General features: G+C 38.1%; 1 protein-coding gene across 1 annotated transcript in view; it reads left to right on the top strand.

Moving 5' to 3' along the window:
• The window catches only part of DNAH6 (dynein axonemal heavy chain 6), a 206,105-nt gene that overhangs the window by 143,640 nt on the left and 34,479 nt on the right, over positions 1-27,986 (top strand). Inside the window, exons 55-62 of the mRNA XM_018557925.1 lie at positions 1,099-1,224; positions 4,191-4,355; positions 8,882-8,949; positions 10,852-11,032; positions 13,030-13,209; positions 16,795-17,028; positions 18,555-18,690; positions 23,070-23,233. Of these exons, the coding sequence (XP_018413427.1) occupies positions 1,099-1,224; positions 4,191-4,355; positions 8,882-8,949; positions 10,852-11,032; positions 13,030-13,209; positions 16,795-17,028; positions 18,555-18,690; positions 23,070-23,233 (1,254 nt within the window). The remainder of the gene's footprint in view (positions 1-1,098; positions 1,225-4,190; positions 4,356-8,881; positions 8,950-10,851; positions 11,033-13,029; positions 13,210-16,794; positions 17,029-18,554; positions 18,691-23,069; positions 23,234-27,986) is intronic.

The raw sequence follows: 27,986 nt of genomic DNA, 5'->3' as shown, positions 1-27,986 counted from the left end.
ATATATACACACATACAATTCAGACATATAAACAAATGTGCTGAAATATGTGCAAATATTTCCACATTCCTTGAAATTCAACACAGTCCAGTGTACGTGCTTTTTTTGTTATTCCAGGACACAGAAGCATATCGCGGATAAATGAAGTATACTTAGATTATATATACGGTAGTTCAGTTGTAAATGCTAAATCTTAGCTGTTGATCCAATTAGAATGTATTTTGCTGAGGCCAGATGAGTACAAGATGAGTTCTGGTTTATTGCAATGGATATTGTTCTTTAAGCTCAATTCTGGGCTCCGTGCTTCCCTCCACCCACAAATCAACCCACCTTGTGGCCTCTACTAGCAATATCTTTTGCTTTTGTATGCTTACCTTTTACAAATGTCTTCAGGCCAGTCACATGATACTGTAGAAACCTATTCCTCTTTTCCCCTGGGGGTGTTGGGAGGGGGGGGGGTGCAGTCCTCATTGATACAGCACCAGTTTCTGTATCATTACAGTATGTTCTCTGTCTTCCTGATTAAGTGACACTGGGCGCCCTTCAACCCGGTAGACTGGGGATATTTTGTATAGTTATAATGGTGAGAAGAGCTGGACTGCTACATGTGCTCTATTTTCTCATGGGCATTATGTTGAGATTATCAGGCAGTTTTAATAGTCCTAGGACTCTTATAGACAGTCCTTATGAAAACATGGAGGAAGAATAAATGATAGAGGCACTACTGTACTTGTGAAAGTCAAGAATTACAAATAAGATATCACTGAGGACATTTGTGGCAGAGAAGAGGTACTGCTAGAGACAACTCAGCATTGAAGGTGATTATTGCAGCCTGAGCTTATTTTTTCTTTTTTTTTTAACGCTGTCTAGGGGAACTTTTTAAGGTTAGAGTTGGGCTTTAAGAATCAGAACTTAAGTATGCAAGGTATACTTTAGAGTGGTAATTCCATTTTATGCAGGTTCAACTTTTTAACAACTTCCTTATCATATTCTATGTTTACTAGCTGCTTGATACTGAAACAAATATTATTACAGCAAAAGTGTGATGATGGTTTATTTATCAACTATTTAATAATTACGTAAACTTTCATACCTCAGGCTAATCGTTGGATTAGAAACAAAGAAACCAAAAATGGCTTAAAAGTCATTAAACTAACTGATGCTGGCTTTCTCCGGACGTTGGAGAATGCTATTAGGCTTGGAATGCCAGTTTTGTTAGAAGAGGTAAGCACAAACTGATCTAATTTTGTGTCATATTGTCTTGGGTTTTTTTTTTTAGTTTATGTGGGTACTCTCGGAAAGAATGAACAAGAATACGTATAGGTTGTAAGCATACATGTTTATGTGCTTGCTGTAAAAAAAAATAGTTCTACTGCCAAGTGTTTTGTTAATGCGATATCTGCTACTTTTAATGTACCCTGTCACTAAACTAATGCAGGCAAAAACACAGACAAATTAACTATCTTAAATGTTTACTTCAATAGTTTATGCTTTCCATAAAATAATTGTTTTTATTGATTTGCAATGTACCTTAGAACTTTCTAGCAAATCTGACTTCTTTAGAATAAAGAGTAAATGTGCTAGCACAGCCCCATTCCTCCTTGCCCATCATAGCACTCTCCTTTCTAGCAGTGTCTAATTACTGTCTGTGCTGTCCCAGGCCTTGACTCCCCCCCTCATCTCCCCACATAAGGGAGGAGCAAAGGCGAGTATTATACAGTGTTTCTTGACTGACAGCGTTGTGTCTGTTGGGGCTACTGACATCACATGCAAGATGGCAGCAGCTGTCCAGGAGCTTTTGGATATCTACACAAAGGAAGTTTTTTTTTACAGATAAATAACATGCTTAAAATATGTTACATGCACATATAGTTTTATATGAAGATTGTTATTGAAATGAATGGTCTGGTGACAGGGTCTCTTTTCATGAAAACGGAAGGTGGTTAAAAGACAAACTGCAGCCTTGCCTGCTGTCTGGTGACTAATACACATGGCAATTGGTAACTACGGCCACATAAAAGAAAACAAAATCATTATCAATAAGCAGAATCCTGTTATCTTTTCATTGTGTTTAACACAGAAGCCAGTTAGAGTGATAAGTAATAAGAAGCTGCCAGTGACATACGCCTATCTGCAGGTCGGGGAGATAACGTTTAGAAGGGCTTAGCTAGTGCCATATATTGTCAAATCATCCTTGATTGGAATCCTGACATTTTTTTTTTTTTATTACCATTGAAGAATTTTGTGATTGAATGCAGTAAACAAAGGCTTCCTTCAGGAAGACTTTGGTGTGTGTTTGTAATGAATAGTACAAAGGCTCTTTTCAGTTAATGCCCTTGTCATTCTAAAGGTAGTTCTTGGACAAACAGAACTTCCTTTTTCACATTGATTTTCCAATGTGCTGCTGAACTGGTTCTCATAAAATCCCTGGATAACAAGCATATCGTACAGGACAGTATTGGTAGAAGAGAAGCCCATCTCTAGAGATCTTTTTTTTCTTATGAGCTTAATTAGTATGCTCTGCTTAGGCTTGCCCTTGCACATTCTTTTCCTAATTAGTATTTATACTTGCCATTGTATTGTTTACTTTTGTAAATTGCTTCATTTTTGTGTTTCGGGAGGGTACAAGTGAGGAACTCCTAAATAGGGGAGAAGGAGAGCAGATTGGCTGCAGCCTTGTGAGACACCATAGGCTGACAGCCCAGAAACAGGGAGCATATCGAAAATCCGGCACGGATTTCCGGATATTGTGACAGGACCAAAGGTAATCTTTCATTTACCATTCTGATACATGTTAAAACCTAGTCACTGGGCTTTGCTGAATCAAGAATTCCACTGCAAGAATACATTTTATCTAGTTATAAAATGTCATCATCTTTGCAATTGTATCTTTTTACATAATTTAGGAGAGAAATTATATTTATCATATTTCACCAATGGTTGTTATACTGTTTTATTAGTGATGAGATAAAATTAAATGGCTGGCAGACCACCAAGATTCTGTAGCAATAGAAAGTAATAGAAAAAGATCTAAGATTTCTATGCCTTTGTTGTGACATTGAATGATACCTTTTTCCACAATGCCTATAGCTACAGAGGTAAATGAAGGCTTGTTTTAAAGTCCCTTTACTTCTTCTTTAGAATATTAAAATAATTGAGTGTGTGTAGTCTGAGCACAGATCCACTTTAATGAGATCTTCATTAATCAGATTGTAAGATGTGGCCAGCTTAAAATGCCCTATTCTGTCCTCCTCCTCCTCTTTCCTCTGTAACTATCTTTTTTTTCCTTATTTTAAATATATTACAGGTGAGTAAAGTCACAGAGACTAATGCAGTGAAAATCTAATTAATTCAGGCTCTCATAAAACATTGCCTATAAATTGTAATACAATAAACTTTAAGACATTACTGTAAGACATTCAGTACTAATGCAAAGATAAAAGATACAATAAACACCCTTTGGTGAAGTGTTCTTGCATTTCTAGGGGATAAGATATAACCCTGTTAGGTTATGATGTTATTTTAATGTTAGTAATTCTGATGGAGGACCAACCCCAATGTCCATTTCCCAGCCTGATTGCATCTGCTTGAAAACAGTGCAAATTATTCCCTCTTAAGATGGCACGAAATCAAATGCCTCAAAACACTAAATTTGTTTCTGATGACTGCATATTTTAGAGCCCTGTTGTTTGTTATGATTCAGCCTAGCTACTTTCTCCAGAAAAGCAAGTATTTAATAAAAGCATTTAATAAATCAGCTGCCCTAAATCTCACTTTATAGTCCTGCAGATTATTTGCTCTCTTAACATACATAATTCATCACTGATTACTCTGAAATGAACTAATTGATATTTGAAGAAATAACATATTATGTAATACCCAGGATGATTTAGCATTGCTGAAATATTGTATTTTAAACTAATGACAGGTTATATATAAAGCACACTATGCATGTGAAAGCAGGCATTGAGAATTTTAAAATACCAATTACCAAGGAATGACCATAAAACAAACAAAATACTGTATACTTAATAGAACATTTCAGAAGGAAATATTCATCAACAATTAACTTTTCTGAGCTGAGCTTCGAATGTGTACGCATTTAGAAGAGTTATATTCTGCATTAATTCACAACGTGTACGATAATTGTGGCTTGAGCTATGTATGATACTGTGTTTTTTTAATTAAAGCTGAAGGAAAGTTTAGATCCTGCTCTGGAGCCAGTTCTTCTGAAGCAGACCTTTGTGTCAGGCGGAAGAATGCTAATTCGTCTTGGAGACTCTGACATTGATTATGACAAGAACTTTAGGTTCTATATGACGACTAAAATGCCAAATCCACATTATCTTCCCGAGGTAAGGAAAAAACAGCCATTCCACATTCATCACTGTGACACTGAATCGGAATGATCTGCGATTTATATTGTAGTAACACTTGTCACGCAGATAGTTCCAAAAATATATCAAAATTAAAAGTTAGTTAAGGTCATGGTGATTTATGCAAGGCCTAAAGAAGAAAGATTTGAGAATGGTTACCAATCAGTGACTGAAAGCAAATGTATCATTAAACAGGACCTCTTTGTGAAAATCATAGTTTCCTGGATTTTATGCTCACCCACTGACTTCAATAATGTCACTGACCAGAAACCAGTATGCAGATATAGAAAGTCAGAAAAAGAGGCATCAGTCACAGGACTAATATTTTCAGAAGGGGAATTAAATGTTGGCAGCTACCATTGCTGCACCTTTGATAAAATCTCCCACATTGTGTATGTCTGCATGTTATCAAACTCTAGATTATACTAGGTGGAGTGAAGTGTGATGGACACAGCTGTTAGCTAGAAGAAAGATGTAAAGCATGAAAAGATGTCATGTTGAACTCATTGGCTGTTATTAGCACTTGTCGTAAACTGTATTTCCACTTTTGTAGTAAAATTTAAGAAAACCCCTCCATATGTTCCTTATGTGTTCCTGGTCACAGAACATATTGAAAAATAACTTTAAAAAAAGATGTCTTACCTTTTAGATGTTTTATTAAATCAGGCAAGATGGCTGATTCCAGGTTTTTCATGGCCCTTTCAGACTGGTCTGTCCCAATGAAAGTCTTGGGACTGAAATTTGAGGATTGGATGGGTAAGCCACCTCTCAATGGACAAGACCCCTAACCCCTTACAACCCCTCCTAACATTTCAAAGAAATAGAAGAATACATTTTAACCCTTAAAACACTAACCCAAGTAACAGCTATTTAAACTGCTATGTGAATGGGAACATGTAACAAAATATAAAATAGGTGTTATCCCAATTTGGCTGCAAAAGTGGAGATACACTTTAAGTAGGATATACACTGGAAGATTTTCACATGGACGTTTACATCAGAACATTGGATAATGCCATTAGAGACTTGTAGAATATCATTCGAAATTCAAAATGTTTGAATTTTAACATTTCATTTTGGAAATTAATGGAGTTTCTTGAATGAGAACCACATTCACGGTTAGAATTTAGTTTGTTCAGGAAGAATTTTTCTCCCTGCCCCATCAATTTTTTTCCTTCATTATGGTCAAAATCAATTGTTGGTTTAAGCCATTTATCTATTAATTTGGATTATATAACTGTTAGACAAGAGTTTAACAATGACAGTTGACACATTTTTCCTTTAATGAATCTTATGTGTGTTGTGAGAAAAGCACTGGGAAGGCCAGTTCGGCTCTAGTAGGGTGAGCTTGTTTCTGAAATGCGATCCTTATACATTTTGCTGCTAATATGGAGAAGGAACTGCATTTGGGGGCAGCAGGTGGTCTCTAAATAGAGCGAGCGAGAGAGAGAGAGAGAGAGAGAGAGTGTGAGAGAGAGACTGTGGTGGTGGCAGCCTTGTAAGTGTAAAGTTTATGTTTTGCAGATCTTATTGCAAAATGTGACTGTTAACATAGAGAGGAACTTGACTATGTAATAAGTGCCAGACAGTATATGATTTATTTAGCATTTTATGTTTTATTTGAGTGGAGATTCTGTCTATGTTTTTTCAATTAGTTAAAGTGGACTTTCCAATAAAATGCAAGGTCTGCTTATTACATTTTGTCCCACTCTTATCACTGTGTCATAGCGAGAAAAAAAAATCTGTGTAGAAAAGTTAGAAACAATACTTGTTTTCCCTATACCCATCTTCCACTGAGGATCCCAAATCTCATTAGGCGACACCCCTGCTGTAGCATCTTATCACAAGATTTTGAATACTCAGCATTCCCAGGATCTCAACAGAAAGGAGGCATGGGCTGCAATGTAATAGGCAGACCTTGTATTTTAGTGCAAAGTCCAGTTTAAATAATGCAGGTGTCAGTTTAATGCTAGAAATGCAATAAAGCTGCTCGTGGCAAGTTGGAAACTTCAACTGCTGTGTTGACTCTACCTGTAAAAAAAAATGGTAAAGCAAGGTGCCTGTCATTACACTGTGTACATATCATTTGTGAAAATAAGCATTAAAAGACCTTGAAATAAAAATTATTTTGAGCCTAGCTTGTTAAATCAGTAATGTACTTTACGTATCATAATCCAGTCAACGTTATTAAATGTAATTGATTTGGAAGATTATATGTATTTACTGCAGCCTGCAGCAGCCATTGCTTCACTGAGTTGCCAGATTGTTATATTTGTAAACGAATATTCTTCCCCGAATAGTTGCGCTGACCTTTTTAGTGGTGTCACACATGCTGGTAGACAAATATTCAAAACAATTTAATGTAGCTGAAAACTTACAACAAGAAATTAAATATCTTCTGGTTTATGGCAATTGCAATAGATTTCAGCTAAATGTGATTTTTGTTTTATTTATTAGAAAGATTTTCAAAGACTTGCTATACATATAACACAATTTGCACTGATGAAAATGACACAAGCACTAGCTCCCATACTACAGGAGTTTGATCATAAAACACATTGGGGATTATTTATAAGACTTAGGGGAAATTAGTTGGTTAATTGCATTTGTGTGCTACCCTGTAGCATGATTCACAATGCATAAGCAGCCAATGTTACAGTCAGGGTGATTAATCCTAGTCAGTGGAGTGAATGGTTTTGTGTCATTTTCTATGCAACTAAAGATCCAGTGTATAGCTAAGCCCCGAGTGTAAATGAAATAATGATGGTGTGGCAAATAGCATAGTTTTCTGAAGAGCCCACATCATGGACTTCAGTGGAACCTATCAAACATTTCTCAAGCAAAAGTGTCTGTGCTGCCGTTAGTAACAGATGAAGGATATGTTCTTGTCATTTTTACTACAAAAACCCAACACAACTAAAATCTGATTGGCTACAATATCTAACACAAACGGTTTTATACTTTTAAAACACTATTTGACTGCATTGTGAAGACTCAATTAACTTTGGGTATAATGCCCAGTTCCTCTACACTAGTTTTAACCATAAGTTGAAACCTTCTTATTGGTTTGGGAGGAAAAACAGCTTTACATTTGTTCCATTTGTCATCAATCAGCCCAAGGCCCACTGTAACTGGTGTAGCATGGCTGTAGCAGTTTGATGAAAGGTTGTCCTGACAGCTTCTTCAAACAGTAACATAAGGCAGATTTATTCAGGCTTGACCACCTTAAAAGAACAAGAGTTCCAGAACCTGTAAAACAAAATGAAACCACCGAGCTGAAATATCGGCAGTAGTGGGGATCGGCACCAGCAGGCCTGGAATTTATAGTTAAGCTGAGTACATAAATGGGGTTTTCATAATATAGTATGTATAGCAGTGGTCTGAAGCAATTCATAGCTATAGAGAATAAGCTCCAGAAAGACTGCTCTAAGACCCCATTCACACTGAGCGACATGCAAATCGCGCGACTTTGAGCGACATTGAGCGACATTGAGCGACGAGCGACATTGAGCGACGTTGAGCGACGTGTCGCGCGACATCGCGCGACATCTTCCTATTGGGCTGTATGCAATCAGGAGCAATATCGCTCAAAATCGCTCTAAAAAAGGGTCATGTAGAAGCGACAAGCTACCAGCGACGAGCTACAAGCGATATTGAGCGATATTGAGCGACATTGAGCGACGAGATGTGAACAGCTACATTGAATTGTATTGGTGAAGCTACATAGAGCGATATAGTGCGGAAATATGAGCGATATCGCTACAAAAATCGCGCGATAAATCGCTCAATGTGAACGGGGCCTATATCGCTCTATGTAGCTTCACCAATACAATTCAATGTAGCTGTTCACATCTCGTCGCTCAATGTCGCTCAATATCGCTCAATATCGCTTGTAGCTCGTCGCTGGTAGCTTGTCGCTTCTACATGACCCTTTTTTAGAGCGATTTTGAGCGATATTGCTCCTGATTGCATACAGCCCAATAGGAAGATGTCGCGCGACACGTCGCTCAATGTCGCTCAATGTCGCTCGTCGCTCAATGTCGCTCAAAGTCGCGCGATTTGCATGTCGCTCAATGTGAATGGGGTCATATATAGTGCGGAAATATGAGCGATATCGCTACAAAAATCGCGCGATAAATCGCTCAATGTGAACGGGGCCTAAGATGTTGGAAGTTCATTTCTGATTTGTTGCTATGTGTCAATGAACACCAGTGCTCTTTCTTCTAATATAATCAAGCTTATACATTTCATTAGGTATATTTACCAGTGACAGTATGTTTCCTGTATATACAATATGCACACTTTATCCTCTGCTGTTGTAGGAATAGGCAACCTCGATCCTCCAGCTGTAATGAAAATACAAATCCCGTCATGCCTCTGCCAATCGAAGTCATGTCTGTGGCTGTCCCTAATCGGACTTGTAGTTCCAACACAGTTGAAGTGCCTACCCCTGTGTTATTGCATCCTACCTTTGTCTTTTACTTTGTCTCTCTTTTTTTATTTAGGTGTGCATCAAAGTGACTGTAATCAATTTCACTGTGACCAGATCTGGCCTTGAAGATCAGCTGCTAAGGTTACTTAGTTATATATGTACATTTCGCCCCAACTATATATATATATCTATCTATATAAATCTCTATATGTATAGAGATATATATATATATATGTGTGTGTGTGTTAAAAAAAACTTGCGATCCTAATAACTCCTAGCCCCTAGTAATAAAGAGGACGGTAAAAAAAAGTCCTTGTAAAACCCAACTCATTTGCACTAACAGGAAAAAGAGTATGAGGGGAATTTATCAAAACTGGAGCAAACATAATCTGGAGCAACTGTGCTCAGCAACCAATCAGCTTCTTTGTTTCATTTTCAAATCTTAACTGAACAAGCTGATGAGAGAAGCTGATTGGTTGCCCCTGGCAACTGTTTCAGTTTTGATAAATTCCCCTCTATTTCTTTAAAGTAACTGTATAAAAGGGCACCTAACCCATTCTTAAATGTTAGGCATTGGCAAGCTGAAGATTAAAGCATAGCTACCGTAAAAAACAACAACAACAGCAAAATAACAGCTAATACAAACTCATAAAAAAAAGAAATAAATAATGGCAGATAGAATAAAAAAAAGGAGCCTTGGGATGGAATGATGGCCAGCATTATTTAACCCCCTTTCTCTGAGCACAGAGAATCTGCCCATCCTGTGACTGGAAAGTGAAACAGAAGCAGCATAGCGATATATTTATCTCTCTGTTGCTCTGCTTTATTCACATTGACTGGCTCCTTGTACTGTTTCTTCCTCTCCTACTCTGAGCTCTGCTGTACAGGGCCAGGTAATTGTAATGCTTATATAAATTAAATACATTATTTGTGTATTTATAAGCACAGAACTACATTTTTGTGTTTTTTTTTATATCTGCCTAGTGTTCATCTTTATTATTGCCAGGCATAGGTTCATATGCCAAGGGAACATCAATGTAAGTTCCACATTTGACACAGAGCGCACTGGTACCATTTAACTACCCAAGTGTTTTTGAGCACTAAAACCTTTATTTTATTTTTTTAATGATCTTGTTTACTACTTTAATATGCCAGTGGAGAAAAAGAAATGGTGAGAAAGTAAAATTCGGTTTTAACCAATCATTTTTGGCAAATATATTTTTAGTGGTCTGCACAACTGGGGGGCGTAGTGGGGATGTGTCCTTTGCCTACATACATTGTGCTGGAAGGTGCCCATCTTTCTCATCTCAGAAGGTTGGGAGATATGCTATTAGACAGAAGATTTTACTGCTATAATGCAACAACTTTCCCTACAGAATTTGCATGCAAGCCAGTGGGACCAGGGCCGGATTTCCCACAAGGCCAACCAAGGCCCGGCCTCGGTGCAGCAGGAAGTGGAGGGGCAGCAGGGGTGTTGAATTCCTATCTCCCAATGTCCCAGACATACAGTCCCGGGCACCGGGAGGGTAGTTGTTTTCTACATTCAGCCCTGCTTTGGGCAAGCAGAGCTAAATATACAGTGGGGAAGCCGCCACTTGTTTTGTACAAATGATCTCGGCGATGTGGCCAAGATCACTTGTATGCAGCCTGCAGGTCTGCCATTCTCCATTGACGGGTAGGGGGGCACATTGAGGAACCTGGCCTTGGGGCAGCAAAGAAGGTGAATCCAGCCCTTAGTCGGACCTGTTGACATACGCTAGGCCTTAGTGGCTTCCCCCAGATGCTTCTTGTTACTTTTGCCTTCCTTTGTGACCTGACATGCACAGGAAGAATAAAAGACAACATTTTGTCACATTTGTATAAATTTATTTTTTAGATTTGTTGTTTGGTACGACGCAATATAGAAAGGTTTTGTAAAGCATTATGTCCTCATTTATCTTGTTGAGTCAGTATATTTAATTTGTGGAAACATTACTTGTAATTCATTATTTTTAATTTCTGTTCATATTTGTGAAAGTGTTAAATATTATATCAATCCTGTAGTGATGTTGTGAGGATTGAAAGACCTGATCTAGAGGAGCAAAGAAACCAGCTTATTATCCGCATAAACTCTGACAAGAACCAGTTGAAAGCTATTGAGGAACGAATCTTAAAGCTGCTTTTTACATCGGAGGGGAATATCCTGGACAATGAGGAACTTATCAATACTCTTCAGGAGTCAAAGGTCAGCTTCACCTTCTGAATTTCCATGTATGGATTCTCCAGTTGTGTCATGTGATCTAAGTTATTTAGGAAACAGAATTAGGTTTATCACAATCAAATCTAAGTTCTTTTGAAGGTAGCTTTAAAGGTGGCACCAAACATTAGATGATGATTCGGTTTGTCACATTTTGTCACAGATCTATCATATCAATGTGTTTTAAAACTAGGCCTTTGTGGCTATGTATAAACCATGGTATGTTCCTAGTGTGCTTTTCTGAAGAATATTGTTAATGCAGATGGATTGACTGACAGTTTGTGGGCCATACTAAGCTTCTGTGGGCTTGTTTGGCTCAGTGTGCTATGTGCAAGTTAGAACATACATACTCCTAGCACCCCTCATTTCCATGACTCTTCTTGCTTGTCCTCCTCATATTACTCAGGTGGGTCAGATGTTACTACAGTCAGGTGTGTCACTTGTAGGGCAAAAATACTTGATTACATGGCTTTATTGATTAAAAAAACTTAATTAAGATTGTGTTTGGTCATATGACTTTTGTTTATCAGCATAGCCATGTGATCACCATATAATTGGGGAGCTGATGATTATTAATTGCCTTATTGATAAAGAAAAATCATGTTATCTCAACTGAAAAATTGCTAATTTCATGGCAAAATCAAGTTCACCAAAATCACTTTTTGCATCCCGAGTCATGGAGTTCACAAAGCTCTGGTGTCACTGCAGTAAAATAGGTCATGTGGGTCAAATGTTGCTTAAACTCCTCACATGGGCCAAGTGGGTTAGTTGTCACTACAGTCAAGTGTGGCAGGTATTGATAAAGCTAGGTGAGTCAGGTGTCACTCCAGTCATGTAAACCAGGTGTTGCTTGTAGAATTCAACTATAATGTTCTGTACATTTTTCAACATTTCAGGTCAAGACAACTAGCTATACCATGACCTGGGTAAATGAGAACCTTCATAGACGTAATGGGAGTCACTACAGTCAAGTGTCATTATAGACAAGTGTGTCAGGAATCCCTATAGACAAGTGTAGCAGGAATCTCTATAGATTAGAGGTCAGGTGTCACTATAGACAAGTGTGTTAGTTGCATCTGGTGTCAGTCTCACTTGGCAACTGTCGAGAAAACGTATCCCCTACATAGATAGTACATTGTTTTCAATGGGGTGAATTTACAAACTACAGACTGTTCACTTAGTAAAGTGAATGTTCCAATAGGTTAATGAATAAGGTGAAGCTGTTTTTAATTCAATTATCCAGTCAAGTACAAACAAAAATCCTGTTTTTACTTTTTTCTTTTAGTTTCTCTTCGTTATGATTGGGTATCCAAGGCAAACACCGCTTTCTTGTGTTCACTTAGTTAAGTGAACATTCAGTTTACTAAGTGAACGTTCTCTGCTTATAGTGTAAATCACCCTTAAAGTGTTAATATTAAAAATAGGAAACAATAAAGATGGATTTTAGAGGCATATTTTACAATTCCATAGATTAGAGTGGAACTATGGTGTCCCAATACAAAAAATAGCAACATGCAGCACTTTATTATAACTGCATCTGCACTGACATCTTTCCCTTAGTCCCCCTGCAAAGTCTCACAAATACCTGTTGGACCTGAAGTGAAGTCAACCTAATGCATCATCCTCTAATGGGGGGACAACAATGCTGTGCTGCTCCTGAATTCAGAGCAGTGTTGTCACTCATATAGGTTGTGCCTGATTACACTACAGTGGGCTGATTCAATAACCTATAGCTTATTATTCAGCAATGGGCCACACCAAGCCCTGCCCACTGCTTTTTTGATTGGCAGAACTGCCAGTGCTGCTGAAACCCTCCCATTGTGAGCTGTAGTCTCTGGGATGGGGAGTATGTGAGACACAAATGAAGCAGGATTTGGCTCACTCAGGGGAGTTGCACTACGGTATTCTATTATACGGTAAACAGTAAAAATTAATTTTGTATCATTTGTAATATGTAAAATTATATTTTTCCTCCTTGGCTGTAGATAACTTCAGGAGCTATAAAAACTAGACTGCAAGAGGCTGAAGCCACAGAGCAAAAAATAAATACAGCTCGAGAGAAGTACAGGACAGTGGCCACGCAGGGGTCCGTTATCTATTTTGTCATTGCCAGTCTCTCAGAAGTAGACCCGATGTATCAGTTCTCATTGAAGTACTTCAAACAAGTAAGTTAAACACTGATATTTCTATTATTTCCACAACTGCCATTTACATGTTTGCTTACATATTCTGGCACTACAAAATGATATCCCCGGGTTAGAACCTCTGGTTTCTATTGCTGTCTGTGCCCCCATTCTGGAGGTTCATTCTCACTACTTTTCCCAGTGACAAAACGTCAGGGGAGAACCCAAATGTTACAGTTGTCGCCAGAACAGAAATTTCACAATAAGAACACCTATTACAGTATGTAACATTTGACAAAAGGGGATTTTTCCCTTCATTTTAGATTTTATTTCATTTCCCGTAGAGTCACCAGAACAGAAAGTAAGAGGAAATATCTTCAACAGATAGCCCAAAGGATAAAATTCAAAATATTAACAACCACTTACAAAGCCATCCACAACTCTGCCCCCGGCTATATCTCAAACCTTTTCTCAAAGTATCACCCTAACTGTCCCCTGCGCTCTTCCAAAGACCTCCTGCTTTTCAGCTCCCTCGTCAACTCCTCCCATGCTCGCCTCCAGGACTTCTCTAGAGTCTCTCCCATCCTCTGGAACTCTTTACCCCAACCTGTCGGACTATCTCCCACTCTGACTGCCTTTAGGCGATCCCTTAAGACTCATCTCTTCAGGGAAGCCTATCCCACCTCAACCTAACCACTAAACTATCACTTTCTCAAATAATTCATCCCCACACAGCTACCTCCTCATGTATCACTTTTAGATTGTAAGCCCTCACGGGCAGGGCCCTCCTTACCATCATGTCATGAATTGTATTGTGATTGTAATGTCTTCCTTATATTGTAAAGTGCTGCACAAACTGTTGCCGCTATATAAATCCTGTAATCCATGATAATAATAACAGTAATACAAACAGCAATAAAATGCTGACAGATGTTCTTACCCTTCTCCACTTCATTTTTTTCATAGTTCTAATGCATGCCTTGCAAATAAGCTTCTGCAAAGTGTCTAGATTTTAATGTTCTGACATGCTAAATGACAGTTTTGTTCTGCACTTAACTTTCACATTCTATCCTTGATGCATTACCGTTGTATCAAGCAAATAGTATGACTTTTCACAGGATTATATAACATTTAAATTAGATCTCCTTTTTTTATCCCAGCACAGCCAACCTCTATGCAACCCCCAGCACCCCAGCGCACATGTTTTTTTTTTTAATTCTCAGGATACATACCTTAACATCTTAATCCTTCATGTGGTCATATGACAAGCCATGGTTCTTCTTCATCCTCTTGAGCAAGGGTGGCAGGTAGCTCCCTGCCGCATAGGGCGGTGTTGGTCTATGTAGTATTCTATTGTGAACCCAAGCTGTGTAATGATGCTTCCCAGGGGAATGTATCTTTGATCAAAAGGGCCAATGGTGGACAACTGTGGAGGTCTATGAACACTGAAGAGTGAAGCAAGATTTTGGAATTTTTTTTCTTTATGGGGGAATTAGGATAAAAAAAATCTTCTTTAAACATCATACTTGCAAAATGCTTTAAAACATTCATCACTTAAAAGAGAATTATGGTCAAATTTTTTTTGGCTGCAGTTCTCTTTAGGGTCACAAAACTCAGCAAATAGCGGGTTATTGCCCGTTATATACTGACAGCGTGAAGTCGCGCTGCAGCCAGAAAAGAACCCGACAATATTGTTGGGATCCGCCCCGCTGCCTGATTGACAGCTGGCTCTGCCTCTGTAGAGTTGGGATCCACCCCGCTGCCTGATTGACTGCTGGCTCGGCCTCGGTAGCTGTGCCCACCCCCTCCCCTGTCCGTCCCTCCAGTCAGCACTGGAGAAATGGAAAGGGGAGGGGGTATCCCCTGGCAGAAGATCATGAACTGAGCAATCAGCGGTTTGTGATTGCTCAGTTTTTGATGAATAGAGCAGATGTGCGACAGCTTCTGTGTCACCCGTCAGCTGTAACTATGGTGAAGTAGCAGGAAAAGTAGTGATGTTCATAGTGAAAACATAGCTAGAAATCAGAAGACATCTCTTTGGGGTCTGTTTATAAATAATTCACAAAGCCATTGCTCAACATTTCTTTGTGAACATTCGTTCTGTCCGCATATAGGCAAAAATGAATGTTCTCAGTGTATTTGTAATACCATATTATGGCCACTAGATAGATCTGAGGAACATAGGAAATAAATGCTTATTTTGCTTCTATTTGCACAGAATGAATGTTCAGAGTTATACAGAGAATTGCTCTGCAAATTGTTTACAAATAGACCCCTTAACCCTTTCGCTGCCAAGCCCTCCGGAACATTTTGCAACTCAGCTGGCCACGCCATTTTTGCAATTTTTCCCATTGATTTGATTTTCAATTGCTGCGTTGCTAGCGTTTGTAAAAGACCCCCCAAACCATATATGTTCTGAAAGCGCAGGCCCGGTAGAATAAAAAGATGGTGCAACTAAATTTGCGGGCCCTGCGATAATTGCGCAAATGTTTCTCAAATTAATATTAAACCTATAAAAATACACAATTCAATTGATAAAACACACTAAAATCAGTATCAGTGCACAGAAAAAATATTTTCTGACTAAATCTAAAACATAAAACTGCAATGAGTTAATTAATAACATATATTTGCAAATTTGAAATTGCGCCTTTTTGCGAAAAGGTAAAAACATGAGGGTACGCAAAACTGTAAATAAGCGACTTATGTTAAAAATTGTTTTTACGCTGTGTTGGTGTTTGTGTTCTGATAAAATGATACAGGAGTATATTTAATTGCAACACAAGGTATCACAACGCATGGCAATGCGTCACAAAGCTTTGCCATGCGCTGCCACAGTTAAATTAATGGTTTTTTAAAAGAAAAGGAAAATAAAATAAATCATGCACAGCGATGCGTTCTAACAACGCAGTGCAAGTGCATGGTGTACACCACAATATGGTGTATGTTATGTGTGTGGGGGGAGGGAGGGGCTGTGTTTTTTAATTCATTTTTTTACACATTATTTATTTATTTTTACTTTTTTTATAGTTTACATTTTTTTTACATTTTTAAAAATGTTTTATTTATTTTTTATACTGTTTAGTGCTAGTCCCCATTCATAAATTCTTGAATGAACAGAAAGTGATGTAAATCTGTTCATTCAGCCTGTTCATTTATAACTGGGAACACATAGTAGTATGTGTCCCCAGTTATTTACAAACACTGGAGTGATCTACAGCTATTAATTTGAAGGGGACAGTCCGGGAAACAGTTCTAGTATTAGCTCATGGTCGCTAAAGTGTCCATGAGCTTATAGCAGAACTGTAAATGCCAGGTCCGTATGGCATACGTCCTTGGCCAGCCAGAAACACTTTTGTTCCTCCGTATGCCATATGTCCTTGGCAGGGAAAGGGTTAATCTAACTCTGAAATGTGGTTGTTACGGGTTACTGCACATCACCCACCATGATTGCTCTTTGTAATATCACACTGAATAATCCCATAAATGTAAAACATGAACTGTACGCAACTGCCAGATATATTATTTTGAATCTATCCTATTTGTATGCACTGCAATTAAATGGACCTCTTTCAAGGTATGCCTGTGCACATTTTCTGTTGACTTATTTTTTTTTCTTCTTCTCAGTTATTCAACATGACAATTGAGTCTGCTGAAAAGAGTAATGATCTTGACACCCGTCTAGCAACCCTTCTCAAGGAAACGCTTTTTTCGGCTTATACCAATGTTTCACGAGGCCTTTTTGAACAGCACAAGCTTATTTACAGTTTTATGCTATGCATAGAGATCATGCGACAGAACGGAGAAATAACTGAGTCAGAATGGAATTTCTTCCTGCGAGGGGCTGCAGGCTTAGATAAGGTGGGATTTTATTGCTTTTAGTACAGATAAATCTTCTGGATGTTTTCATATCTCAATAGCTTGAATCTAAACCTATGGCCTGAAGGGAGGAATGTGTTCATGTAAACCTAGCGATAAGCTTAATCTTGTGCATCAAACCATTAACCCACAAGGAAAACTTCCTAGCTCCCAGTGTTTGTTATCGAATGAACTGGCTGTCATTGAGAAAACAGCTCTTTAGGTAAGGCATAATGCAGTCTGTTTGAACCATGTAATATGTCTAATGTAAAAAACATAAAGTCACGCAGGTAGCGGGCTGAATCAAACCATTGTATAAGCATGACTTGAGGCTCAGGTAAAGAAATGAAGAGCTCTGATACGAACTAAACCCAAACTGACATATGCGGGTTCCTTATATAGTAAGAACAGAGGAGTGCATTGTATAATGAAATGAGCCGAGGCGTTCTACACTCTACCCTCCATGATAGCATTGCACAGACTATTATTTTATCATGTCAGTGTGGCAGCCTCTTGGACTGAAGCTCACTACAACATAATTGGGTACAATGCAGTTTCTCAACTAGAGTATCAAGGTACTTCAGACACCTCCAGGGGTATATTTGTGTTTAATTAAAAGGGTTTTAAACTATTTAAAAGGCTGAATAAATCACTTACAATGGATGCTGCTCCTTGATGTTTAAAAGTTTCAGTTTCCTGAGGAATAGGTTACATACCTGAAAGTACTGGGTATTTCACTTTGTTCCTGATGGCCAAACAGAAGTGAAGGAAAAACAAGTAATGCTCCTAGTGGTGGGGAGCTAAGTAAACCTTTTAGTTTGCCCTTTATAGGCAAAGCAAATGTTTACTTTACCTGTATCAGGAAAAGTAGTGTCACCCTACTGGCTGTGCTGTCTGGTAAAGGTGTGTGAATCACAAAAGTGGCTGGACAGAATTACAAATCCTTTGTCAGGTACACGTTTGTCTGGAATTTAACTTCGAATGAAACAGATGTACAAAAATGCAATTATCCAATGTCATAAAGACATACTGTACGTGAAGTGTAAAGTTGAGAAGCACTGCTGTAGTGGTACTGGCTTGTCACACAAATTCACACATTTAGTGGCTTCACGACACCATCCACAGACTCCAGCATGTACAAATACAGGGTAAAATGCTCATGTCAGTTGTGGTTGTGTTTTGGAAATCATATTTCAACATGTAGAATCCACAGCTGATAATGTGTATCTCTCATCCCAGCACAAAATTCTGTTGGATTAACCACAGTGTACCATCTAAAACGGGAGCAATGTGAAAAACATTAAGAGCGTGTAATGATATTAGGATAGGGCAGTGAGACTTGTCTGGTTCATCATAAGCAACCCATTCTCAAAACGCAACAGGAAGCAGGTCCTAGGCAGACCAGTCTGGTTGTGCTGTTATGTTCTTGTGTTGTTTTTTGCTTGAGTGGTGTTGCAGGGAGGTGCAAACCTTAGAATAAAGTCATGAATTATGTCATTAATTAAATGCTTATTCTTTTGTTTAATTAGGAGCACCCCAGTAAACCAGATGTGCCCTGGCTTTCTGATGTCATTTGGGTTAGTTGTTGTGACCTAGAAAAGATACTCCCATGCTTTAAAGGGATAAAAACCGATATATTATCTTTACCAATTACAATCTCTTTAGGTAAGTGTTTTTAATATCTGCCTTCTCTTAACTCTTCACCCTTTTGTGAATAACCATGTATATATGTCCACAAAAAATATTTGTTTAGTCAACATATAGAGAGCTGTCAAGAACAATTCAAAATATAACTGTAAACATTTTCCAGAAATTATAAAATTTAAACAAAATCATCTGTAAACATTATTTTAGTCTTACATGTCCACACAAACTTGCCTTGCAACAAAGCACAAATACAGCAATGATTAAACAACCATCTTACATTCATTAGTAAAAGTGGAACTTTCTGACAGTGGCCATTTTACCTAAGGGCAGGTTACTAGATCACCCTTTACTTCCTGGAAGTCTGGCACATGTGACTAGGACACGTGACCATGTACATCATCTCAGGGACGGGAAATGCCTTTCCCTGAGATCTCATGAGATTACAGATAATGTATCTATACCCAAACCCTTTTTTATTTTTGGATAAAATAATCCCTTTTTTTATTATGTTTGTGTGGGATTTTCCTTCATTACTCATTGTGAAGATAGAACAGGAAGTGAGAGAAAACTCCACTCCAGAAAACAACTGTCCCCACTGGAAAATTGCTCCACACCTCCTATGCTGGTAAAAACTGTAAAATTAACAAATTCTGATCACTTTTTTCCCTCTTTTGTCCATTTCTGGAAATCTGTGTGCAAGTGTAACTAGACATGTGCAGCCGCAAAAAAATTGTTTTGTTTCGGATTTCGGATTTCTGAAATCGGGTCCAGTATGTGTTTCGTTTTGGGTTTCGGATTCGGATTGGATTCATAATTCAGATCAAATTTCTGAAATTTGGGGTTTTGCGTGAACGGACGAATGTTCGTACGCACGTATGTAGCAGAATTGACACAGTTGACATATCTGGTTGCTGTGCTCTAGTCTTCACTATTAAAGGCACATTAAAATCCTTTTCTTAATTTTTTTATCCGTTGACGGTGCATGCACAGGAACATGAAGTATTGTTTTGTTTTTATCTTCACATGCTATGAAATCCTCTTATTGAAGTCATTATCGTAAATTTCTCATTTAGTTTCTGTTAGGACGAAATTCGTACTGAATCCGAAATTACGAATCCAAAATTTTGGATTCGGATGCTTTCGGATGAATTCGGACATGGTACATTTCGGAAATTCGGATGCTCCGAATCCACGAATTTCCGAAATTTCATCCGAATTTTGATTCGCAACTAAACGAATCGCACATGTCTAAATGTAACCAGAGCAATATAGGGCAAAGGGGCAGCTAAGAAGAAGGATCAGGTGTGCTGAGGGTAGCATGATGTAAAAATGGGGGTTATTAAATTGACGCAAATACCGTGTGAATGAATAATTCAAAACGTAGATTGATTCTGTTAGCGTTGCATGGTCACATCTATCCTAAGAACTATGAAATTAGATTTCTTCCCTATACAATCAAGGCTATCATCCTCTGGGAATAAAGACAAATATTGCAATTAACCTCAAATGTAAAATGACATCAAGCTCGTTAGCTACAGAATAGTGCTCTAATGATTCTCAGCTTTTAATTTACGGGTGGCAAACGCAGGTAAATCCAGCATTGCAGAACACCACAGGGGAATAATTATTATGGAAAAGAAGTTTGCTCATGGGACTATTCATTTAAAATCAACTCCATTTCAAATGTTTATTAATTCTTACTATTACAATTATTAAAAAGTTGAATACTGAAGCCTCTGTGGTTAACCACATCAATGGTCTCTCAGAGGACATGCAAGGCAAAGGAAATGTAAATTTTCATGACAATAGGCAAATAGAGATAAGTAAAATGTATGAAGGGCTTTAAAATATATCTCTATTTTACATGAGTTCCTTACATTTTTGTTGGTACCATTGCTTGTTTTTTAAGAGAATTGGTGGTCTTGAAGCAAGAGCCCTGCCATTTGTCAAAGGATAGTGATCTTGTAGATAGGAGGTGCTAAATCCAAACGCTGTACTGGGTATGTGAAGGAAGTCTATATAGAGGAGTACACCATATCTGGCTGGGCTGCTTCAAATACATGTGAGTGTATTGAACATTTGGTGTGGTGTTCCATACTTTTTTCTTTTTGTCGATTTGTTAAATGATGCCTAAGCTAAGCCCCGCCTTCTGATAAAAGTGTAGTACTGTAATGTGCAAATCTGTCTTTTAACATGTGCCCCTGTTTTCACCTGAGCTTGCACTACTTTTCCAACTGCACGTGTTTTGCACCTGTTTTCATCTGCACTTGTTCTGCGGCTGTATGAAACTGGAGCATCACCTAACAAAACAATCACAACTTAAGAAGTTCCTATGACCTCTTCTTCAAGAAGCGACAGTTAAGCTTTTTGCCTGAAGTTACAAGTCTTCTTTCCTGGAATCTGTTAAACCTGATTTATGAACAACATTACACTAGCAACATAAATCTAGCACAAATATATTATGTGCAAGTTCAAACACTCGCAATTGCTATGATAAATTCCCCCCAATGTGTGTTTACACATACAGAATGTAACTTCTGGTTGGCAGGATGGAGTTATCAAATTGGAGGAAATAAGTTTTGAGAAAAGCAAAATGCCTGGCTAAAGCAATACGTTTGATTTCATAATGTATTTGTTTATTGTCCACTGACATGGCAATGTAGTAATTCTTAAATATTTGGGTTATTTGCTTTTTTGCTTGTGTCCTAGGAGGTTGGGCACATTTCCTCAGCTCTGCTGAAAAAAGGCCCTTTTTATCTTATTTTTTTCTTCAATAAGGATACGCAGTACACTGTAGATAATTAGTCAAAACTTCCTGAACACTGCTTGAGTTGGACTCTACAAAGCAGCTATCCAGATCAGTGTATTCACAGCAACAACTTTGGTGGCCATACCCAAACCCAGCTGCACTGGAAGATTGTGGGGGTAGCCTGGAATGTGACTTGACACTGCATGTGGTGCTTTTCAGACCTTTGTGTACTGTTAGGAGCAAGGTGCCATCCTGGTCTAGAGCCCTGGCACAGCCCCTGGTGTAACCCAGTTCCTGAAGACTTAAGTTATGTGTAGGTCTCTGGGCATGTAGAGTATAGCCTGAAATGACCTTTGGGCACTGGGCTATGCATTGCAGAACTTTCCAGACCTTAATTTACTGTTAGTTTACCGCAGTTATCACAGAGCACTTTCTGGCTCAAGAGCTGTGGCGCAGCCTGTGACTCTGAATACTGGTTTGTATGAAGCACTGGGAGGTACCTCACAGCTGGTACCAATAGGTGCCATTCTTAAAATTTCCTGTCTCTGCCTTCTCATTGTGGTAAGGCTTAAGGCTGAGGGACTGTGTTGGCCATTCAGCCTAGTGGAAGCACCATCCAGTGGATATCCTTGGTAACCTCCGGCTGCCTGAATACCTAATTTGCACTTCTGCCTGGGTTTGTGAGTACTTGAGGCCTTGTCTCACATTGGGCCTAGTCGCTGACGTCCACATGGTGCAGTATGTTTTCACAAAGACCCGCTGCGGATAGTCTGGCTACGAGTGACCTCAGCTCACACTCCCCTAATGGTTCTGGGGACCTTCTGGCTGTTTGTGCTTAGATACTGTAACATTCAGCTTGCTTTGGTGCAATCCTTGGCAGAGTCTGTTTTGGACCCTCCTGTAATGGTGAGCCAGACCGAGTCTGCAGCCTCCATGGTCATTTCTGATTCAGATTCAGAATCCCAATCATCAGGGGAGGCTGTTTTTGGTCACTGCAGTCTCTTGCAGTTGATTCAGATTTTAAAACGGTTTTAAACCATTTTCATGCAACCAAAACAGGAATCTTTGTACTTGCTGTAGGCAATAGCTCAACATAAGCTAAATTTTTCATTGCTCTGGCATTCATATATATGCCCCTAAAACTTATTCTGACCATATTCTTTTTTCCAGTATTGATGATTATCTAAAAATAGACAATGTATTTGTCAATGCATCGGTCAAATATATTTTCCAAATACAGCAACCTAAAAATCATTAAAACCATACCGGTAATCATTTTCAATCTGCTGTGGACCTCTTTTTTTGTTGGACTGAAGTGTGCACAGCTCTGAACAGATATAATACACTCTGAATCGTATATTCAACTGAACAAAAGGGATCAAATAAGTTCATTGTTAGGGTTTACATATACTTTAATTCAAAGGAGAGCTATAGACCTTACACAGTGTTCTGGGTTTGCCCTGTAGCATTCTCCTATGTGCACTTACTTGAGGTGTATTTTATTACAATGCCCAAACTTGTTCATATGACTTGTCTCTTTTTGTCAGTATTTCTCGTCCAATATGTTCCTGAATTACCACACCAACGATTTTCTCATGGAAAGTAAATATACAGTATAATGATAATAACTGTTGTCCTGAATTTTTAGGGTCCCTAGAAATTCAAATTAATCCCTCTGCTTGGGATGGGTATAACACTCAGATGTCTAAGGTACAGCCTGGAAAGGAAAGTGAAACTGTGCGTGAATCATGGGACGGGAAACTGACCTTATTTCAGAAGCTGATTCTTGTTAAAAGCGCAATGGAAGAAAAGGTAAGTAACTGTTGCATGTCAAATATATATGACATTTAACAAAAGAGTTATCCCATCAGCTGGAAACTGAAAAACAGGAATACTAAGGTATACACTTGATGTGAATCTGCCATGTCCACCACAGTGTATAAATAAGCATTACTACTAAAGAGCAGGCATCTTATAGTGCCAAATCAGGTCCTTTGTGCCTGGGAAGAACCTTAGATCTTAGGTCTATGCTGTATACAAGGCCTTGAGCTATCTCCATATTTAGAGCAAGTTCTACTTCTCCCAGTGCTCAGCTCCACCCTCTTTCATCTAAAATGTATCTCTAGGCAAAACTTTTGTTTTAGTTTTGGATGGCATGGGGAAGGGTTAGACCTTCTCTCAAGTTTATATTGCTGTCTGCATCTACAGAAGAGGCAGAATCACCACTTTGTTTGTCCTGATGACCATTGTCACTGAAACAGAAAGTGAGGGCAAGTCCAAAATTTTAGAGAAGGTTTAGAAAACATAAGGCGACATCTTCCAGTGGGGACAGCTGTCTAAGTGAGGAATTCCCTTCACTTCCTGTATCTCTGACACACAAAAGTGAAGGAAAATGTCTCTTTTGGTGCACAAACAGCAAAACATTAACTGGGAGCAGTTTTAGCCCTTCCCTACACTAGCTAAAAAAGGTTTTGGCAATATACACATTTTGACTGTCAGCTGCTAGCTCCTTAGAAAATAATGTGCAGTAAGCATTTTGTTAAAAATAAACTAGTAATTGGTAGTGATATTTTGAGACATATGGCTGACTTCCCATGAAATATCCTTTAGCCTGTTCATGCTAAGACTAGTGTAGCCTAAAGTGGCAGCAAGCATAGAACCTTGGGTTGCACAGTAAAAATGTTAAACAGATGGTTAACTTTCTGAGCAGGTAACAATTATTTTTAAAAATATATCTATGTTATAATATACTGTAAATTCTGAACAATATGGACTGGTTATTGCTGGACTTGGATAGGACATCTCCAGCAAGAATCACCTTGGAGATGTTTACTGGGTCCTTTAAAGGAAAACTACTTTGTGTTTCCCAATCTGAATACACATCTTGGTTTGTCATTCTAGTAATCAGATAAGTGCAGTTGGCTTGCTGAACAATTGCTGATATAAAACCATGAACAAAATATGTCTAGATAAATCTCAAAGAAAACAAATCTCTCATGGGTCAGAGATTGTTGATCCAGGGAATATCCTCTTTGGCATCAGTAAGAAATGTTTCCTCTGTTGGAACAAATTGAACCATGCTTTATAGGGATTATTTGGCATTTCCCTGGATCAGCTGTGGATAACTGTGGGCACAGGGTTCTGTTTATTGAGGCTTTTTTTTTTCTTACCTTCTTTCTTAGGTTGAACTTTATGGGCTTGTGTCTTTTTTCACCCTAACCAACTATGCAATGAGTATGTCATGAGTCAACTGTCATCAACAGTAGATATGATCTTAGACATTTATGCCTTTCAGACACAGTTGCTTTATCAGGCATAAGACCACTGATTCATGTAGTATTATTTTTCCAAGCACTGCATACTTTTTGACTTTAAACTGGTTTATATTTGTATATTATACTGCCATTCATCTGACATTTGTTTGAATTAATCTTTGGCAGAATTGACTATAAACTAAATTGCAACACCTTTCACTAACTAATTGCACAGGAAACAGAAGATGCAGTCATATCATCACAGTGTACTGCTGGATCCTCATATCCAGCCATTTAATTGTTGATTAGTGGTGACCAGATATCAACTGACAAACAGCCTAAAGTGTCACAGTTATATGTCAAAGGAAATATAGCAGCTGCTCAGAACAATTTATACGCATCAAAAAAAGAGAAAGGTGTATTTGTACAGGACAGTCTGCAAAACAGTACAAAAATATTGCAGCACATTCTCCAGCTGATCAGCACAAATACCCTCTACAAACTGCTTCAGCATTTTAGGTAAAAAACATTTTTTTTTGTATACATTTGAAAATACATGTGAAAACACATTGCCCTTAAGAAGTGTGTAAAGTGTGGTTACTAACTAGTTAGAGAGTCTGCTATGGAAGTTTACATTGGTTTGTAGATTACCCTGTCCACATGCACCTTTTCTCTATGCTTCATATAAATTCTGAGTAGCTGCCATATTCTCTTTTTTTTGTATTTGCTGCTGAAACACATTAGTGGTCTCCATCTGCCTTGAGTGAGTCTGGGCTCCCGGTGGGTTTCTGCTCCTATAAGGTGGAAGGGGCTACCTCCAAGGCATATCTGCGCGCAATTTATGCATTTCTATATATGTCCCATGGTTGGGAATTCAGATACCTAAGCGTTATGGACCACACTAACTGAGGTGCCTTGACGGAGCAGTGAGGTTTTACATTTATTTTCATATGTATCAAACAAAAATCTCTGCTTTTAAACTAAAATGTCAAAAAAGTTTAAATAGGCTTTTTGTGCTGACTAGCTAAAGAATGTCCTGAGAAATGTTTGTTGTGCATTATCTGCCAGTCACTCACTTATTGGCATGCACAGTACTTATGAATGAACCAACCTTGAGCATGCCTCTTGCAAGTTACATTGCAGTTCTGTAAGGCTGCTTCTTTAAATATTGTATGCAATGCTGTCCATTCATTATTAGGAAACTAATCTTCTTACTAAACCGAAAAGAAAATGCTGTTTGCAGATTCTAGTAAAATTTAAATTAATTCTATTCTTGCCCTTTTTTTTCTATGCTAAACAAAGCTTTCTTTAAATAACAGTTAATTAGCATTGCTAGGATTAGGAATTGGTAGTGTTCATTTATTTAAACAAATAAATCAAAAAACCTTTTAGCATTTTTAACTTTTACCTTTTAATTAATCTTATGTTTTGAGAAGCAAGCCAAATATTTTAATAATTTTTTTGTGAAGTGTTGCTTTATAAAGGTAAACAAAAATGTGATTTTAAAAAAAAAGAAATAATTTAAAAAAAAATCCTAACTTCTCAAACATAGCATGAGTAGTGGGAGGCATAAGTCATACTAGCTTTTTTTGCATAATTTTTGCAGAAATTGTAATTTAGATGTAAATTGTAATTTAGATTTAGATTGTTTACATTGGGCAGACAATTTTATACTTTATTAATGCCTGCGACTATTCTTCATCTGAAACATCAAAATGTTCAGTTATGCGCCAATAATTAAGGTGTTAAAAAGGTTTTACCACTCAGAAGAACTCAGAATCCTTCACAGCTTCCTTGCTGTGCTAAATAAAAAAACTGAATATATGGTTATAATCTTTATCTAATACCTGATCCAAGCTCAGTCTAGCTGGGGTGCTCTTCAACCAGAAACTGTTCAGGCCAGAGCCACTAATTTGCTGCATGGCAGTGTCTTGATTCACTCTTTCCGCTGCAGCCTAAGCCAGGAGCAGTAGTTGCACTTAGCTTGTATCTCTTGCTAAGTATTGTAATATGTTTTATTTATTGAATTATTTATTATACACCTTACAATTTAGACTACAAGGGCATTGTGAAGAACTAAGGACCACTGGGGCTTAGATCAGTTTTAGTTCACAAAATTCAGAAACAAGCCTTTCAAGTAGGGACCTTACCAACATCCCAAGTAAACATGAAGTAAAAGGTTTTTTAAGCATATACAGAACTTTGTAACATATATATGAATGCATTGATACTATAAAATTCTAACACATATAAGGATCAATAAATATTAAGTCTTACTAAAAGAATCAATGAAATGCATTGAGTGCATTATATCTCCAACCCACAACATTTACCAAACATATGTTATGAACATAACATAGTCTGCATGACCCTATATTGTGGGTTGGAGATATGATGCACTCAGAAACTAGCAGGCAATGCATCACATATTTCACGCATTGCATAGTATCACAGCATTCAGTGTCCTGCTATGATGTCCCAAGGAGTAGGGGTGGCCACAGAAAAATCTAAAAGTTTCAATGTTTTCAAAACAATGACTGTTACAGGTATAGGTGTGCAATAATCAAATAATGTTTTTCCCAGAAAAGGATGTAGTGTTCCAAAAAATGCCTTGGTGTTATGTTATTTTATATTGTCAGACAATATGCACATAAGGCTCAGTTGGACGGTGAGTCAACAGGAAGTCAAAGAACAGTTTGGAATTTGGTTTTCCCAAATTCAACTGAAAATGCAACTTTTAATAACTTCTGTAGTCTCCACATTTTTCAACCCCCTGAATAGATCCCCTCAAAGCAAACATCTGCAAAACAGGTGTTGTCTCAAGCACACCTGATGCAACTAATCAAGAGTATCATTAGTTACATCAGGTGAGCTTGAAATACCTAAACAGGCTTGAGGTTTGTTGAGTGTCATGTTTGACTGCATTAGAAGTACGGCAAAAGAATAGTCAAAAAAGTTAAAAGAAGAGATCAACGCTCTTCACAAGCAAGGAACAGGATACCAAAAGATAGCGAAAGCACTGAATGTTCCTAGAGACACCGTTGGAAGCATAGTTTGCAATGCAATGGTAGTTACCTAGACGGGGCCGAAAAAGGAAGCTATTAACGGCTGCAAACAAATTTCACACAAGGCAGGTTGAGAAAAACCCTTGAGTGACTTAAAAAGACCTGCAGCAAGATTTGGTGGCAACAGCCCTGAAAAAGAATGAAGCATACACTGAAAAGAACACTCTGCCTACAGTTATTGCATGGTGCTGGCTTGGTAATGATCTGGGGCTGCTTTGCATCCTCTTCTACTAAAACCCTGCAGTG

This window comes from Nanorana parkeri, unplaced genomic scaffold, assembly GCF_000935625.1.
Source record: "Nanorana parkeri isolate BGI_ZX_2015 unplaced genomic scaffold, ASM93562v1 scaffold310, whole genome shotgun sequence".
In the NCBI taxonomy this organism is placed as follows: domain Eukaryota; kingdom Metazoa; phylum Chordata; class Amphibia; order Anura; family Dicroglossidae; genus Nanorana; species Nanorana parkeri.
This window is presented reverse-complemented; position numbering and strand designations above follow the sequence as displayed.